This window comes from Pavona decussata, unplaced genomic scaffold (genome assembly GCF_977016875.1).
Source record: "Pavona decussata unplaced genomic scaffold, jaPavDecu1.1 SCAFFOLD_228, whole genome shotgun sequence".
Classification (NCBI taxonomy): Eukaryota; Metazoa; Cnidaria; class Anthozoa; order Scleractinia; family Agariciidae; genus Pavona; species Pavona decussata.
Window position 1 is genome coordinate 969,983 of NW_028145633.1, and position 17,639 is coordinate 987,621.

The following is a 17,639-nucleotide window of genomic DNA, read 5'->3' on the forward strand; positions in this document are numbered from 1 at the left end:
GTTTATACCTGGATCAATTACAGAAGTGCTTTTGTCGTTGGGTAGCCAAAGTAATTTACATAATCAACCAAAGTAAACAAATAAGTGGATCTTAAAGTAGGCTCTTTAAATGTAAAGAGATATGAGATTACATATCAGAAACACTATTATTTTAATGAAAATAGGCATTAGTTTCAAAGCCATTTTGAGTAGCGTACACAAATCTGCATGCTTTAGAAAGCAGCCAACGAGTTTGGAATGTTCATTGTATTAATATTTTGGTGAGATGGTTGGTCTAGGTTTGTGTAAAGTTTCAAGTTCATTGGGTTATTTTACACCGTGAACGGGGCTTCGTCCTTTGACCTAAATTTTCGCGGTTTTCATCGGCCTGTGACCGCACCTAGGCCACCTTTCAAACTCTTGCAATTTTCTCAAAAAATAAAATACCTTGGACCTTTAAAATACGATTTTCGAAAATAGTTAATCCAAGGATATCTTAAGGCAAAATACCAGAAATTCGGCCAAGTGGTCGCTGAAATGCAGTTCTGGATTCTTACGAGCAGCCGCTCTTAAATACACTAAAGCGAAAAATATCGCGGGACTTCTTCTGTTTCTTGATTTCGAGAAAGCCTTCGACACACTGGAATCGTCTTTTATTCACAGGACTCTGACATACCTTGGCTTTGTCCCACACATGTGAAAATGGATTAACGTTTTTTACGTTGACATAGAAAGTTGTATTTTGAATAATGGCTGGGCGAGCAATTTCTTCAAACTAAGTCGAGGAGTTCCGTAGGGCTGTCCTTTGTCGCCTTACCTATTTGTCCTATCGATCAGTGGAAATAATGGCAGAAGCTTTTCGCAGAAATAACAACATTAGAGGAATAACTATAAATGACAATGAAATTAAGCTTAGTCAATACGCAGATGACACCACACTTACACTTGACAGTTCAGAACAGTCTCTTGATGAATCTTTAAGGCTATTAGATATTTTTGAAAGTGTGTCTGGCCTCAGACTCAACTGTAGCAAAACGGAAGCTATGTGGATTGGCTCAAAAGCAAACTGCGTCCTAAGACTTGATCCGGAAAAAAATTTTAAATGGCCGAAAGAAAAAGTGAAAACACTTAGGTTGTGGTTTGCAATGGATCCAAATTTAACAGTGTCCCACAACTACAAAGACAAAGTGGAAAAAGCAAAGAGGACGTTGGTCTGCTGGAAATTTCGAAGACTTAGTCTGTTGGGGAAAATCATGGTGTTAAAAAGTCTCGTGGTATCACAGTAAGTATATATTCTTGGTCCTCTTCAAACAGATTATGAGGCGATCAAAGAGCTTAAGAGCGGCTTCCTGTAACTATCAACTATCGCCATGCAAGATAGAAAAATTCGATTTTCTCAAACTTTGCCATAATAAAGGGCTTTGCTAACTTGTTTCAAAAATTGAACTTTGAAGTTGTTTGGATTTTTATTTTCTTGTCAAGACCAGGTTTAGTAATTTCCTCTCACAGCGTCCAAAATCGGTTCTGAAATTGCACTTTTATCGAAGGTTACCAAACTAAAACGGAAACCGTACCAGGAAAAACTGATGCATGCCATTAAAATATCATCCTTCAACGGCGATTTAGAGCTGTTAGGTCTCAATGAATTTCGATCCTGAATTGCTTATGGAATTTCCAAAATTATGCCTCGCGGAAGTATTGCGTGACGTTCAATTTTGGCCAGATTCGTGGGCAAAAAAATCAATCTGGTACATGGATTTACCCACTAAATTTTTTATTACCGCCAAAAGTATCATTTTATCTTAGCTTTTACCGAAAATGTAGCTTGGGTAAATGAAACGGCAAATTGTGAGAGCGTGTTGAAAACAAGACAATCGCGCTAATTGATTGGCATGTTGACCCGCCATGTTGCGAGTATTATCACGGTTAATTTACATAAAAAAAAGTTCAACTCTGTGTTAAATGTTCGTAAAAACACTTTTGTGTCCCTCAAATATCTGAGCGATATATTATATCCCACATGTCAATACCAGTGCGAAACGACCATTTTTGTTGCCAATTGTAAGTGTAGCGGTTTCATTTTGATTTGTTTACACAACCACACATTTAACAATTATTCCACGAGCGCACGTTGGATATGAGATGATAGATAGCCAACGAGGCGCGAAGCGCCGAGTTGGCTATAATCATCTCATATCCAACAAGCGCGAGTGGAATAATTTTTTTATTAAAAACAATTAAGAAATATTCTTAAAACTTGCTGGTTTTGCTTAGCAAGAACAACCAGAAGACCATTTTTATGGTCGCTATTTCTCGGCCATGGTATAATGGCTCATATACCATGGCCGCTTAGCCAATCAAATCCCTGGAATTGCATTATACAATGATCCAGTTTTTAATAATAGGTTATATAAACTAACAAACATTTCTCGAAAACTTGTGTAATTCATGGGTTTGCCTATCGAAGCTATTATTCCAACCAAAAGTATTATTTGTCTTAGCTTTTATCGAGAAACTAGCTTGGGTAAATGAAATGTCAAATTCTGCGAGCGTCTTCAGTCTTCAAACCAAAGTGCTCAAGCTAGTTTGTTTTGACTTTCCGCGCCGCGAGCACTATCGCAAAACGTTATCCAAAAACTGTTAGATGGTGTATTAAATGCTGTGCGATGTCAGTTTTCGTCTGTGTAAATCAATATCAACGTAAAATGACCATTTTCGTACTTTTATGTAATGTTTATTTTAAATTGCGAAGCCTAGGAATGCACGCAACATAATATCAGTTGATAAATCATTATCGACAAACAACTTGAGGAAAACTTGTGATAAATTCAGGAAACTCAATATCTTGAAGTACTTCTCACCTCAGTCGAGGTTATCTGGATGAGATAATTGCAAAATTTTAGAAGATTTAGTCGATGCGTATACGGAACATTCATTCAAATTCAAAACTGTTGCCTAGTTACACCGTAACAGCGAGACACAGGTATGCCACGTTTTTCTTATGCACTTGTCCTAAGTTACACTCCTGCCTTTCCCTCATACAGTCGAACATCCCCTTGCGACCACCTCTCTTGAGCTACCACTTTTCCAAAATACCAAAATATCCCCAGTCAAATCACTATAGCTGGAACGTCTCGTAAGCGACCACCTCTTGTAGGCGACCGCGACCACTTTTAGACTTTGTTTTTGTTTTTAACCTCCCGTAAGCGACCACTTGTCACATACGCGACAGAAGTCCTCATCATATCTATCCCCTGTCAGGACTTGGACAATTTACCTTTGTAACATTATCACATGTACATTCTTGGGTAGTTCAGGGGACGTGAATGTCACAATCGTCGTATTGGTTAATTTATCACAGGCGAACCATCACCTTGGATACTGAAATTATACCGGCAACATAACTTTGAAAAGTTGAAAAACGTTATTGTGGCTACTAAACCTCTGGAGTCACCTTATGCTAATAAGTTCAAAATTTTAGACCCCTTGTGGTCTGACCTCTCGTAAGCAACCACCTCCCGTAAGAGACCACCTAGGCTTGACATTTTGTTTGGGTGGTCGCTTACGGGAGGTTTGACTCTAGTAATATCAAACACCAACAGAAAAGGATTCTCAAGTAGCTTGGAGCCCACAGTTACACGTCCGAAGGATGGCAAACAGCAATTACTCCTGCAGCGCGCGCTACACAGTTACCTACATCGGGATGACTTTGGCGTCACTGTAACAAACCGTTCCGCTAGGTAGCATTCTTTTTATTTTATTTTATTTTTTTCTGAAACATTGAAAATGATAAAATGGTGACGGACCGGGACAGGGTAATTAACCGCGTTCTCTGCTTAAGCGCGAACACCATGAACTCGGAGCAGCAGAGTTCTTTTTGTTAAATCGCCATCTAATCCCAAACAGGTCACGGTGCCTCGAGCAAATAGTCAGTTCAAGATGAGTTTTGTCGATATCAAACGCTCCTGTAAGGTAATAATAAAATACTAAATCTACTGCACTGAACGTTCAATTCCAGGCTACAGTAGGAAAATAGGGCGAAGTTATGATTCATATCAGCTTTGCAACCAAGTAATAATCTCTAGCTTTTTAGTGCGAAAAACTTTGTTGTACAGTGAATTTTGGTGGAGTGGCTGATTTGCTTCTGCATGAAAACTGCAAAAGTTTCATCCATCACTCAGCTGTTCCATAACACTACGAACCATAGCCTAATCATAAGGACGCCCAGGCTGCCTTTGGGTACCAGGTACCCGGAGGCTGTCTTTGGAATCTCATTACAGATATCTTCAATTACCCCCATCCGCCTCTTCCTCGAAGATTTTACTAAACAAATCCGTTAAAATTTATGGATTTGCGCGACATATTCGTCCAAAGACGTGAAATGCAAATTGAAACGAGGAAAAAAAAAAAAAAAAAAAGAAAGAAAACAAAAATAAAACAACGGCAGAAAAGTCAGCTTTAATGACAACCTGGTCGACCATTTATGTATATTCAGAGAGGGTCTGCTCGCCATTACTTTGACTTGTAAATTGAATGATTTTTTTTTTTAGTAAGACAAATAAATAATGATGATGATGAGGGTTGGGTATCTAACCTACAGTGTTTGTCAGAACCAATGTGACTGTTTATAGATATAGTTTTTTCCAAGGTTAGGGAAGTACAAAATGTCGTTAGGGTCAGGGTTTAATTCCATAAGAAATTCAGGATCAAATTCATTGAGACCTAACAGCTCTAAATCGCCGTTGAAGGATGATATTTTAATTTCATGCATCAGTTTTTCCTGCTACGGTTTCCGTTTTGGTTTGCTAGCCTTCGATAAAAGTGCAATTTCAGGACCAATTTTGGACGCTGTGAGAGGAAATTACTAAACCTCGTCTCGACAAGAAACTTAAAATCCAAACAACTTCAAAGTTCAATTTTTGAAACAAGTTAGCAAAGCCCTTTATTATGGCAAAGTTTGAGAGAATCGAATTTTTCTATCTTGCATGGCGATAGTTGATAGTTACAGAAAGCCACTCTTAATACAATCTTATATAAATTTCTTTGGAACGAAAAAGGAGACAATTAATAAAGCGAAATGTAATGATAAACAATTTTTCAGAAGGTGGACTTAAAATGATTGATATAGCTTCTTTTCACAAAAACCTTTAAGAGCGGATGCCTGTAAATATCAACCAGAGGTGTGCAATAGCGAAAAATTCAAAATTCTCAAAAAAATTCACAACATAGCCCACGGTAAACTATTGCAAGAAATACATGTTTTACTTCGATCCGATAATTATTTTTGATGTGAGGCTATGATCTTGAATTCACCGCTCCTGAACCGGGTTTTCGGTGTCTGACACCTCATGTTGCGAAGAACTTGTTTTAAAAATCAAACCACTTTTGTTCCAAACGAAAAACATCCAGTCTGATAAAGTACATAATTATGGACATCATGAATGGTATGTTACTCACCTGAAGTGAAAATTAAATATTTAGGAGATTTTTCAATATTTACAATTTTTTAAGCGATTTCTCGTGATGCGAAATTGACAGATTTGCGAGGCTAAAATCATCAACTGGTACATGGCGTTGAGGATAAAGATTTACACCACGTGAAAGAGCATCCTTTCTTCTTATAAAATCTGCTTTCAAAACTATGGGCAACACAAAAAGAAATTTTTGAGGCCGCGAATTACAAGTAGTACTTTAGTGAAATTTGAGCTTTCTGTCACGGCATTCCGATGCTAAAACTCAGATAAACACAACATGAAAACGTTTCAAACAACAATTGTTTATTGGTACTTGCCAGAGGTTTTGGCCCACGTTCATAATATTACTTTCCATGGTTTTTAATCATTTCGGGCAGGCACAAAAGATTGTAGCAGTTTTATTAGACCCCGAGATCAAAAGCGTATAAAGGTCGCAAAGGTCAGTTTACGTAGTCAACGTTTTGAATTCGGACCAGAATGTTTTGCATTGAATCTTACTTTAGAACAAATGAAACAATAGCTACAAGTGCTATGTAATTCATACCTTTTTAGCGAGCTTTCTGTACATTGTAGAAATCCTCACATCAATCAGGAACGATATATGCATTTTGCCGCGATTTAAAAATACGTTTAACGACAGAGATTGCGTTACAGTTTGCGCAGACCACTTGCCCCCAGGGGGAGGGGGACTCCTATACCAAATTGACGAGTTGATCGTCATAAAGTTTGAAAAGTACCACTAAAAGGTACCAGAATTTGTTTTGTAGCCGTGGTCTGTATAATTTTCTCACTTAGTGGAACCAATTCTAAAATGAATACGCTAAGTGACAGTTCAGTAAAATCCAGTGATAAACTGTGTTTGCAAGGACCACCGTGACAAAATAAAAGTACCGGATCCTGTAGTGAAGGATCTAATCAGCAAAAAAATTGTAAAGCAAATAATCTAAAAAAAGAGCAAGGCTGATTTCACGGTTAGGGAAGTATATTTTCCAATATTTCGAAAGGCACGGCCTTTCTTCTTCAGGGTATGTTTGAGACTGACCCTGTGGCAAGATACTTTACAATTTAAACAGTTACAATAGATACCTGAAAAAAGGCTAAAGTTACATAAACAAAAACGTTACAATTTTAAATTTGAAAATACAACTGGTAAATAGGTATAAGCTAACGTTACAACGTGGTAGACGAAAACAAAATACGTAACAATGAGTTAATTACATAACTTAGGAAGATGAAAGACGGGAAAAATGTTCATGTCTCATCTCTCCTATTAAGACCTAAGGGTTCAATAGTTTGACCTCTGTCGATGAGGTATGCCTCTCTAGCTTTGCGTACACTGTCACGATTAGATTTGATGAGTTCGAGGGGAATTAGTAGCATGTCAGAAGCGTTATGGTCGTTAGAAAGAAAATGTTCTGAAACTGTGGTGGGTTTGGAACTGTTTGTTTGTTTGTCGACTGGTCTACGGTGTTCGTTAAAACGGTCTTTAAGTCGTCGTTTTGTTTCTCCTATGTATTGTTTGTGTTAAGTGACAGTTGACTGATATTTATATAACTTTCTCTTATATGTTTTCGTTCAATACCCTAAAACTGGCTAAAAGGTACCGCCATACCTTTGACAGGTACCAAACGACGAATTTTAACCCCCGAAAGCTACGATCACCCCCGTCAATTTTTATATAAAGTTTCACCCCCGGGTACCCTGCGAGCAGAGGCCCTTCGACTTATCTAGGAAGATCAAAGGGCCTCTGCTCGAATGGTACCCCCCGGGCGCATGCCAAGGGTAATTTTTCACTGCCCCTTCGATACAAACTGTAACTGCGATTTACTTGTGAGCTATATTTTCTGTCACTGAACTTTCTAAACGTGCAGTTAGCCCACGTTGGTATTCAGATCGCTTCAGTTTGTTTATTTTGCTCTGCAATCCAACTTTTAAAATGCTCGATTCTGTTTCACGGCGTTCAAACAAATTGAGCTGAAATGGTATCGTGTGAGTATGCTTCGATTGTTGGAGGACAATGTGGACCAAGTGTTGGAAATCCAGCGAATACCCAATGTATTCCTATCAGAGATTGTGGCACAGACATTCGAAACTACATGTATTTAAGGGCCACGGGGTTTGCTGACTGAACACTGAAGCTTCTCGTAGGCAGAGCAGGTATCGAATTACTGTAACGCAAAACTCCTGACCTTAAATAAGAATTACCTTTAATAAGACTTGCAATTTGATTCTGAATTACTGGTTATTACATCCACACACATTTATGATTTTTAGTGACTTTTTTTAAAGTTATTTGGCCCTGTGCTTTGTCACCGTTACAGTTTCCCGACGTAAAGAATGGGAAGCTTAGTGGGGAGGCGGCAGGGTAAGAGCGAGGAGGGAAACGGGGTTGCGTCACCACTGTCGTCCCTATTTTCCCCAATTTCTGCAGTACGACTCACACCTGCTACAGTCGACCACAGTACATTGTCAGCAGGAATAAGAGAGGGACGTAGGGGGAGCAATTTTTGTCAGAAAGAGGGCAAGGGTTTCACAGCCTGGACGGCACAGCTACGCTCCTTTGGCTGTAAGGCCAGTTCTACAAAGTGTCATAACTAACTGACTAAACTTCAGGGCAAACTTTCCCTTGATATCTTCGAAATCGATGACAGCCATCTAATCAGGTCTATTTGCTCAAGATATCGAGATGCTTATGGCATCAGACGGCGCTGCCAAAACCGATTCTGCGCCGGTCACACCAAGTTGGGCAGCTAATCATTTCAAGCAAACGAAGGGAGATCGGAGCATCACATTTGTGCAATCTAGACTTATCCACAAGATGACCTCGATATTAGTGCCTGTCGACTTTCCCAAGTACTCTAAAAATTCAGAGCATAGCACCATATATTCAGGCGACATGATCTTGTTGGATCGTGTTCTTCCTTTGACCCATTAAGGCCAAAGAAACCATACTTTGTCTTCTCAAATGCCATTACTGATGGATGAACTATCTTTTATCGTATGAAAACTATCATACAACAGACAATTTTTGTGAACAATAAATTGAAAATCGGGTCTTATCCAGATGAACTAGACAGTCTTATTGCTTTTAACTCTCCTTGAGTAGCATTCATGGTAGCCTCGCGAAACGCCCCTCGGGGACGGGAGCGATGAGAGGCGGCTGTATTCGCAGGCTACGTTAGACTGAAATTTGAAAAACTTTATCAAAATTCAAAACAACTGCGCGAGTGTAGACGCAACCAGATAAAATTGTGATAACCCAAAACCGTAATCTCAGTTTGAACTGATTATATAATTAATTGTCTTTGGGGTCTAGCTGGACGAAACATCGCTTTCTATCCCGTGGACAAGGGCGTACGTAAGTGCAAGGTCAGCGGTCTACCGGTGAAATGTATGTAACACGATCTTTGTGACCAAATGTATAAAACGGCCTAAAGTGTTACGATGTTTCCTATAGATGTCCCATATTTCTTAAACATCCAGTGTGGCCGCCCAAAGGTATGAATTATATAGCACTCTTAGCTATTTGCTCCATTTTTTGCAAAGTAAGATTGAATGAAAGAAGTCCTGGTTTCATTTTATTCCATATTTACTAGTGTTGCGACCGGTTGACAACGTAAACTGACCCGTGTACGGCTCTTGAACTCCGCTAAAATCTTTTGACACTGCCCCTAAAATATAGAAAACCAAGGAAAATAGTCTTATAAGCATAGGTCATGCACAGGCAGTTCCCTGTAGAAAGAATTAATAAACCATTGTTGTTTGAAACGTTTTCATGTTGTGTTGAGTTTTAGCAACGGAATGCCATGACAGAAAAGCTCAAACTTCACTAAAGTACTACTTGTAATTCGCGGCCTCAAAAATTTCCTTCTGTGTTGCCCATAGTTTTGAAAGCAGATTTTATAAGAAGAAAGGATGCTCTTTCACGTGGTGTAAATTTTTGTCCTCAACGCCATGTACCAGTTGATGATTTTAGCCTCGCAAATCTGTCAATTTCGCATCACGAGAAATCGCTTAAAAAATTGTAAATATTGAAAAATCTCCTAAATATTTAATTTTCACTTCAGACGAGTAACATACCATTCATGATGTCCATAATTATGTACTTTATCAGACTGGATGTTTTTCGTTTGGAACAAAAGTGGTTTGATTTTTAAAACAAGGTCTTCGCAACATGTGGTGTCAGACACCGAAAACCCGGTTCAGGAGCGGTGAATTCAAGATCATAGCCTCACATCAAAAATAATTATCGGATCGAAGTAAAACATGTATTTCTTGCAATAGTTTACCGTGGGCTATGTTGTGAATTTTTTTGAGAATTTTGAATTTTTCGCTATTGCACACCTCTGGTTGATATTTACAGACATCCGCTCTTAAGGCCTATTGCATTAAAGAATACTTTAATACTAATAATGGCAGTAGCTGGAAAAGCATATTCGATTTGGAATTTCAACCCTATGGAGGCAAAGCGTTACTTCTGGGAAATCTTAATAAAAAAGACATACAAGATCTAATTAAAACATCTGACCCCTTTGTTAAAGAAATTTGTGAAATCTGGTCTGACATCTTCTTCGAGAGAAAGTTGACATCTGGTAAACACCTTGTGTCGGCTCCTTTATGGTACAACTCACTTATTAAAATTGGTAACAGGCCTGTTTTCTACAAGGACTGGTTTCTCAAGGGTATAACCAAAGTCGCAGATTTAATGGATGACTCTTTATAATTTTTATCTCTAAACTCTTTCCAAGACAAATGGGGCCTGCAGGTACCCCGTTTAAAATTTACGGAATGATCTCAGCAATCAATTGTTTGCGTAGGCAGATAGAGGAAACACAGGCTGGGGATAAAAGCTTCTTTTTAAAATTTTAAGAAACCCCCAAATCATCCAGACTAGATGATAAGAAGCTTGTGACAAATAAAAGCGAACGACCAAAATCAAGCCAATTAGAAAAATGGCGCAAAGAAATAAATGTTGAGCTAGATCAAAATATTGCTTGGGAAGTAGCTTATAAAATGGCCTTTAAATGTACTAAAATCTCGAAGCTAGGAGTTTTCAATTTCAAATTCTTACATCGGCGATTAGCGACCAACACCTTTCTCAACAAAATGGGACTTGTAGATGATGAGATTTGTATTTTCTGTCAGAGTGAGAGAGAAAGCCTTTTTCACTTATTTTGGGAATGCGCAAAAACGAAGATCTTTTGGAAAAGCATTTTTTCTTGGTTGAAGTCTTGCAAAATTATCTCTAAGGAGGTTAACCTACCGGTTGACGTTGCTTTGGGCCTAAGGCCGGATAGCTCGAAACAAAAATTGCAGATACAACTTCCTCCTTTTATTAAGCAAATACTTCATCTGGTTGAGTAAGCTTAAGGAGCGCATTCCACGTCTCGATGAATTCTTACCATTTGTGAAGCTTACCTACCAAATTGAGAAGATAGATCCACAATCAAAAGATAAATGGAAGCCACTTTTGCCTTTTTTGAATAGTTAGAATAACTGAATATGTTGCATGCCGAAGTCTCTAGTAAATGATTTGTAGGAATTTGTAAAATATTTTTTTTGGCTCCCCAATTTCAGTAGCACTTCTACATTATGCGCACGTAAACGTGAACAATACAATAGACCTATTCGGCTAACCCAATGTTGTACCCAATTCAGATCCCCCGGGATTAAGATTCTTTGTTTATTTCATTTGCATTATAATACAGCATTCACATTCACAATGATATGGAAATACTTAGAACAAAACATTTTATGCCCAAAGGATTTGAATTGGGTACAACATTGCGTTAGCCGAATGGGTCTATTACTCCAGGATTACTGTAGCATTTTCTTAAGGTGGCTGAACACAGTTTGCGCGCGCTTTACAGATTCTGTAAGTGATGCTATTAAGCTCGCGCTAAGGTTGTGGTACGCAAATACGGCGGTCGATTCAGTGATCCCTCAATTTCACATGAAATGGATAATAAAGTTAAGTTTTGATCCTAAATAACTAAGTTTCTCGTTTCTGGACTCTTTTTCCGTTCCTTCCGAGCAAAAAAAAAAAAAAAACATTCACCAAGACCTTTCGCATGCTTTTCATCTTTGCCACGAAACCCAAATAAAACCACGCATGCGCATTTGACCAAAAAATTGCGACTGGTTGTTTTTGTGGAAATGAACTGTTTTCTAAGAAACCGCTCATTAGAATTCCCTGAAATTTGGTATGAAAATAGTTTCCTAAAAAGGGTAACTCGCCTACAAAGAGAAACCTAAATCTAACAGAGGGTATCTTCACAAAACATTAAAATGCAAAATCAATATTTGCAGGAGATCTCTCTGTCAAAATTACATGAAAATAGTGCAACTGTGTCAGTGTTTTGTGAGTTGTTCTGGATACAAAAAATGGGAAAAATCTAATGAGTACATTTTCTAAAAATTAAGGAAACCTACTATTTATGGACGTTTAATAGTTCGCTGCGTTGCCATGGAAACGGTACTTAGCTCAACAAGACGTACGAAAATACATTTTTTCTTAGTTGGTCTTACACCATACCAATTTTGGGCGTCCAGAAATACATAGTTTCCAAATAACGTCTTCTAACACCTGTACACTAAAAAACTGTATTCGGCCACCTTAAATGTATTGTATTGTATATTAAGCAATGTCCTGTAATTTCTCTTTTCCTTCTTTTGTATGTGTTTTTTTTTTCGAAACTTATTTAATTTGAAAGTTGTCATTGATTAAGCAATTAAGTTGTAAAAAAAGCACCTTTTTTAAATCTGAGCAACTTCTTCTCCAGCTGTTGTTGGACTGACCAAATCTGTGTAATTTCTTAAATTTAACTCTCCTTATGAACCTTACGGACCAAGCACATAGTGAATAAACTCCAAATTTTTCCAACAGAGCTCGTCAAACTGGGATATGCTGAATACTATTCAGAGGTTAATTTTACCCCTACAAACCACAAGATCAACAAAAATTTGAGCAAAGTTCCCGGATAATGACAGCATAAAAGGCAGTTCAGTAAAATTATGGGATAATGAACAAACGATGTTCCCTCGAAACTATTATACAAATATAAAAGTGTTTCACCTTAAAATCCTTGGTTAGCTGTCCTTTAATTTTGTCAAATTCCGCAATGGGATTAGGTTTGCCATCTGTGAGCACGACCATAACATTGGGTTTGTCTGACCTGTCTCCGCCAGATACAGTAAACAGCTCATCCCTCGCCTTTTTGAGTGCCTCATCAGTACGAGTAAGAAACGGACGCGAACCTGGGTCATATCCGGGGTCCTTACTTTCTACTGGTTCGCTGGATATCTTCGTTTTAAGGGCTTTCTGATCGTAGTACTGTGAGTCGGAGAATTTGAACACTACCTCTACTTCAGTACTAGATAGAGACAAAGATTTGGAAAGAAATTTACATTACAATCTCAATCATCTTCGTCATGATCATGAACATGAAAATATTATATTCTTTAAATATATGACTAAGAGCTACCAAACTGTACGTTTTCAGAAGTTTATCTGGGAACAATTTGGCGTGATATCTGAATGGGCGAACGTTCGTTGAATCTGACAGGTATTTTTTTCTTAACAATTTAAAGCTCTTATAGCATTTTATTGTTTTTCGTTACATTTTGGTCATTTTTAGGGCTTCTGAAGTGTAAGCAAAATTCATAAGTTCATGATGGTTTATCCCAGAAGGTCGCCACTGATGATGATGCAATGACGGCTTTATGTGAAGTGGATATTGCATCGCTATTTTCAAAGGTCGTCATCCTTAGATCCGCGATCTTGGATTTCTGAGTTGTATCCAAAACTACAAAAAGCCATAAAAATATGACCAAAAAGGATTCAAAGGTTAAAAATGTGTTGATTACAAAGAGGGAATACCTGCCTGATGATATCAAAATAAATAAATATTGACGTACGAAACCAGTTTGTTTCGAGGTAGACTTCTGAAAAAGTAACAAAAAAAAAAAAAAAACTACAAACGTTCAAGACAGCAAGACTATGATAAAATTTTTGATAAGTGTGCAACGAAATACATGGAATTCAAGCATTACTCACCGAAACGTTATAAGTCCAAAGTGATCGCCATCGTTCGCAGGGTCGAACTCTGCAACCAGTAGTTTTAAGAATTTTCGAGCTTTCTTTAAGTCCCTCCAACTAATACTATTTGACTTGTCCCAAAGAATTGCGATGTCAAGTCCTGCCGTACAGGGGGGTGCTGTAGGAAAGACAACTTGGTTTAATTCTTTTCCTTGCCAATGTCACAGTTCTATGGCTCCGACTTTCTTATTTGCCATGGTTAAGTAACAAGAGAGGGTACGTTTTATACTACTAACGTTAGCATTTAGTCTTCAGCTTTAAAGAAGTAACAGCAGTCATTTAGTGACTACAAAAAAAAAAACTTACGACAGGCTTGTTCGTTGCACTTCACTTTTGCAGTGCAGGTTCTTGTGACATCCTTTGTCCCCCCTCCACACGTCACAGTGCACTCAGAAACTGGCTGCCATTTCGTACAAATTTCACTGGACGGGATGATGTCAGTGGACCCGTCAATTCCTAGTAGTGGAAAGTAGACGTCTCCCTTAAACACACTGATATATTCGTTTATTAATATAAGAAGTTAAGTCTTAAAGTTTTAAGTTTTAAGATGCCATTTTGTACACGTCTCACTAGACGGAATGATGTCAATGGACTCGTCTATTAAGAGCAGAAGACATGTTTCTTTTAAACACACTGACATATCTGGTTACTAATATAAGGTGTCACGTTTTAAGGACGGTGCCTACTATTAAAAAAGCATTTTTGTGTGGTTTATGACTAAAATGGACTTCATCTAGAATGAAGAAGTCCTCAAGTGAGTAAAACAAGATCTCCTCATCCAGCTGATTCAACAACGACAGCATCACTTCTTAGGGCATATCCTCAGGAACCAGATGAATTGGTCAACAGGTACGCCCTTTTCTACCCTTGACATGCAAACGTTAGCCCGGTCGCCCAAAGCTGATGTTTCATCAGTACATTGCCAGCGTACATCAGCCAGGAATACCCACAAACGCCACAACAGATTCGAGCCATGATAAAAAACCAGAAGGCGTGGAGAAAGCTCTTGACCGATTGCAGCTAGTGCAGTTAGCTGATGATGACGATGGTCATAAATTGGATGATTCTGAGCGGTACTTTTCTTTCGTTCCTTTCATTATGCCATACAAGGTTCTCATTCTTCCGTCCTCGAACTCATTAATAATTCACGAAGGAAACAACAACAACAACAACAACAACAACAACAATAATAACTACAACAAAAGAAATCACTATCGTGAAGGTTTGGAAATGTGATCTTGATTAACATCAAGAATTTCTCAAAAAAAGTATTCATGGTTTTCAAAGCTGAATCGAACACTCCAAAGAGTGTTCTATCCAAGTTCCTATTCGGTCACGTCTGTTTTTGTTTTTTCTGTTTAAAATCCAAATTTCGGTGTTTAGAGAGCGGAGAAACATTCTAGATCTAACTTGTCTTTGTTATATTATATGAAACATGATTATGGGGTGGCCTTTAAAATAAATGCCAATAAGAGAGATACTTTTCTTTTGAACTTTTGGTATACTGTATGTGGCTTTTCTCATTTTTAATTTACTGTGCAACTTGTTAAAGCGACTGCACATACTAAGGGAAGCTTTCTTGAAAGCAACTTTACAGCCGTCCACTGACTGGTTAACAACTATTCACCGAAGTGGAGGCGGCAACTGGCCACAGACACTAAGGGGAATAGTTGTTTTAGTTTATACTAAAACAGTGAGATAATAACGCATGAGAAGGATGATTTTTAACTCATTTGTTTCTGTCAACGATTACAATTTTCCCGTGCAAATAACCGAAAAAAGGAGCCGCTCAAAAACATCAAATGATACATCAGGAACAAGGAAGTTACAACGTGTTCAGTGTCTTCGCGGAAAAGTACAAGTCAAGCAAAAGAAAAAGGTTTTCTTTTTCTTGTTTTGTGGCAATTACTTAGAGATTGATTGGCGCTGTCAAAAATGGAGGAATCCAACAATGGAAAATGGTTTGGAAACAGAGGAATTTTCAAGCGACGATCTGACGTTTTGTTGTAGAAACTGCCGTCACGTTTTCTCTCCGACAAATAAAACTTCTGAAGACATTTGTTTAGCTCTTTCGGGGATTTAAGGAGTTGTAAATTCTTCCTGTATTTCAAATCATTCTGTAAAAAACATCATTTAACTTTGTTTTGTGTATGAACATGTAAGATTTAATTAGATTACGCAAGATTAATTTGCGTTGGTAAACAAAACCTTTTGCACCTGTTTCATCGATAAATTCGGGGTTAAAAAAAAGTAAAACTTTACCTGCAAAAACTGCCAAACCAAAGTTCGTCCCCTTCTTCGTGTTAGCGGGAACAGCATCTTCGTTTGTTTGCAAAAATTTCTTCGTTTGTTACGGTGGGTAACTTGAAAACCGTTTTCTCGTAATTAACGCGAGCTTCGCGAGTTGGTTACATGTAAATAGCACTTGCTATCCGGTGTTTTAGCAGCCAATCAGAGCGCACCAACAACGCTATCCACCGTTTAAGTATATACTAATTGCCCCGATTAACAATCTAAATCAGTAGGACAATGTCTCTTGTTTACCGACCTTCATAAAATAGGATAAGATTACTTTATTTTGTAGTAATATAACTTTAAAAGTTTGACAGGAAAAATATTCCTTGACAAGTTCTGCTTACCTGACAGGCTCAGAGTGACTACTGTCAAAACCCACGGTAAGGTCATCGTAGAGAACAGTATAGTATTAAATCCCAACTCTACCAAGAAAAAAGAATGCACAAATTAAAAAATAAGTGAAAATTTTAGTGATAGAGAAATAACAAGCTCAAGGCATTTTTTTGAGCAACCTAGTCGTGAATACGGTTGGAGCTCCGAGGGATATTCGCAACAAACGACTATACATGTATACACGTAAATTCCGTTATCATTGACAGAATGCGACCCGAGCTGAATTTAAATCCTCGTACCAATACCGTACAAATCAAGCAATTGCAGTTGAATATGATGGCGATTGCGTTTACGCTATACTATAAATATCCAAGTGATCGTTTAAAATAACTGTCAAATTCGAAAAGATCGAGGAAATACAAAAATTACCCTTGAAAGAACTTCTAAAGTTAATTGTAATATTCTTTTCAAAAACAGAATAACCAAACGAAGAAATCCCTTAACTAAACTCGGCTAATTCTTTTTTGATGGCGTAAAAATCCAAAAAGATAAATGGAGTGTGAAACCAAAGGAATTCGGGTGAGATTTCCACTTTCGTGTATGAAAGCAGCCCTACCAACAAACGTTCAGCGCCCTCAAAGATTTATGTTTAAGCAAAATCTACAGATACTGTTTATGGAATATTAAAACGTGATTTCTCGGTTAGAATTTGAAATAATTGTATAGGATGAGCAGGGAAATAATAACAACTAACTGCCTTATTTATCTTTGGATCACCAACCTGTTCCCTTCGGAAGGCGATTCACAGTGATTTCTGACAAATATTATATAGTAGTGTATCATGGGAACAGAAATCAAAACAACAAAGAAATGAGTGAAAATGTGTTTAGCCGGGAATCGAACCCGGGTCTCCCTGGATACCGGTCAGATGCCTTACCAAAAGGCCACTAAACCAACCCCGCCATTCAGCCGAATTGGAAGGACGTTTTTACGTAGCAAGCTCTGAGTAGAATCACACAATTTCTACAGATAGGATCGCGTCACTCCGCCCAAGTTGATCAGCGATTCACATTAAATTTCCCCCGAATTTGAAATAACTGTATAGGATGATATGACCAGGGAAATAATAACAACTAACTGCCGCATTGTCTTTAGATCACCAACATATTCCCTTCGGAAGGCAATTCACAGTGATCTCTGACAAATATTAAATAGTAGTGTATGATATTATTTAATTTGAAAACGTCTGCTAATTTATGCTTTCTACTTATTGACTTTAAAACAAAAGAAAAAATGAAAAAAAAAAATCAACTAAATAAATAAATAAATAAATAAAATCGCAAAAGGAAAACTAACATAAGGCAATATTTCTGGAGCTATGTCTTCATAAATCTAGGTATATATTACAAGAGTATAATCCAAATGAGCTTAAAGGAGTTCAAAATATGGGGCAACTGTTA

The 17,639-nt window shown here is 37.8% G+C and overlaps 1 protein-coding gene and 1 long non-coding RNA gene across 4 annotated transcripts in view; one reads left to right on the forward strand and one right to left on the reverse strand.

The window, feature by feature from the left end:
* Positions 1 to 17,639, forward strand: part of LOC146458819 (uncharacterized) — a 182,290-nt gene that overhangs the window by 65,770 nt on the left and 98,881 nt on the right. The window lies entirely within an intron of this gene.
* The window catches only part of LOC146458824 (von Willebrand factor-like), a 108,436-nt gene that overhangs the window by 7,089 nt on the left and 83,708 nt on the right, over positions 1 to 17,639 (reverse strand). For all 3 annotated transcript variants that reach the window (XM_085090289.1, XM_085090287.1, XM_085090288.1), the window contains exons 2-5: positions 16,191 to 16,268; positions 13,858 to 14,007; positions 13,510 to 13,669; positions 12,529 to 12,826 (exon numbers count right to left, since the gene is read on the reverse strand). In XM_085090289.1, the coding sequence (XP_084946415.1) occupies positions 12,529 to 12,826; positions 13,510 to 13,669; positions 13,858 to 14,007; positions 16,191 to 16,236 (654 nt within the window). In that variant the 5' untranslated portion in view covers positions 16,237 to 16,268. The remainder of the gene's footprint in view (positions 1 to 12,528; positions 12,827 to 13,509; positions 13,670 to 13,857; positions 14,008 to 16,190; positions 16,269 to 17,639) is intronic.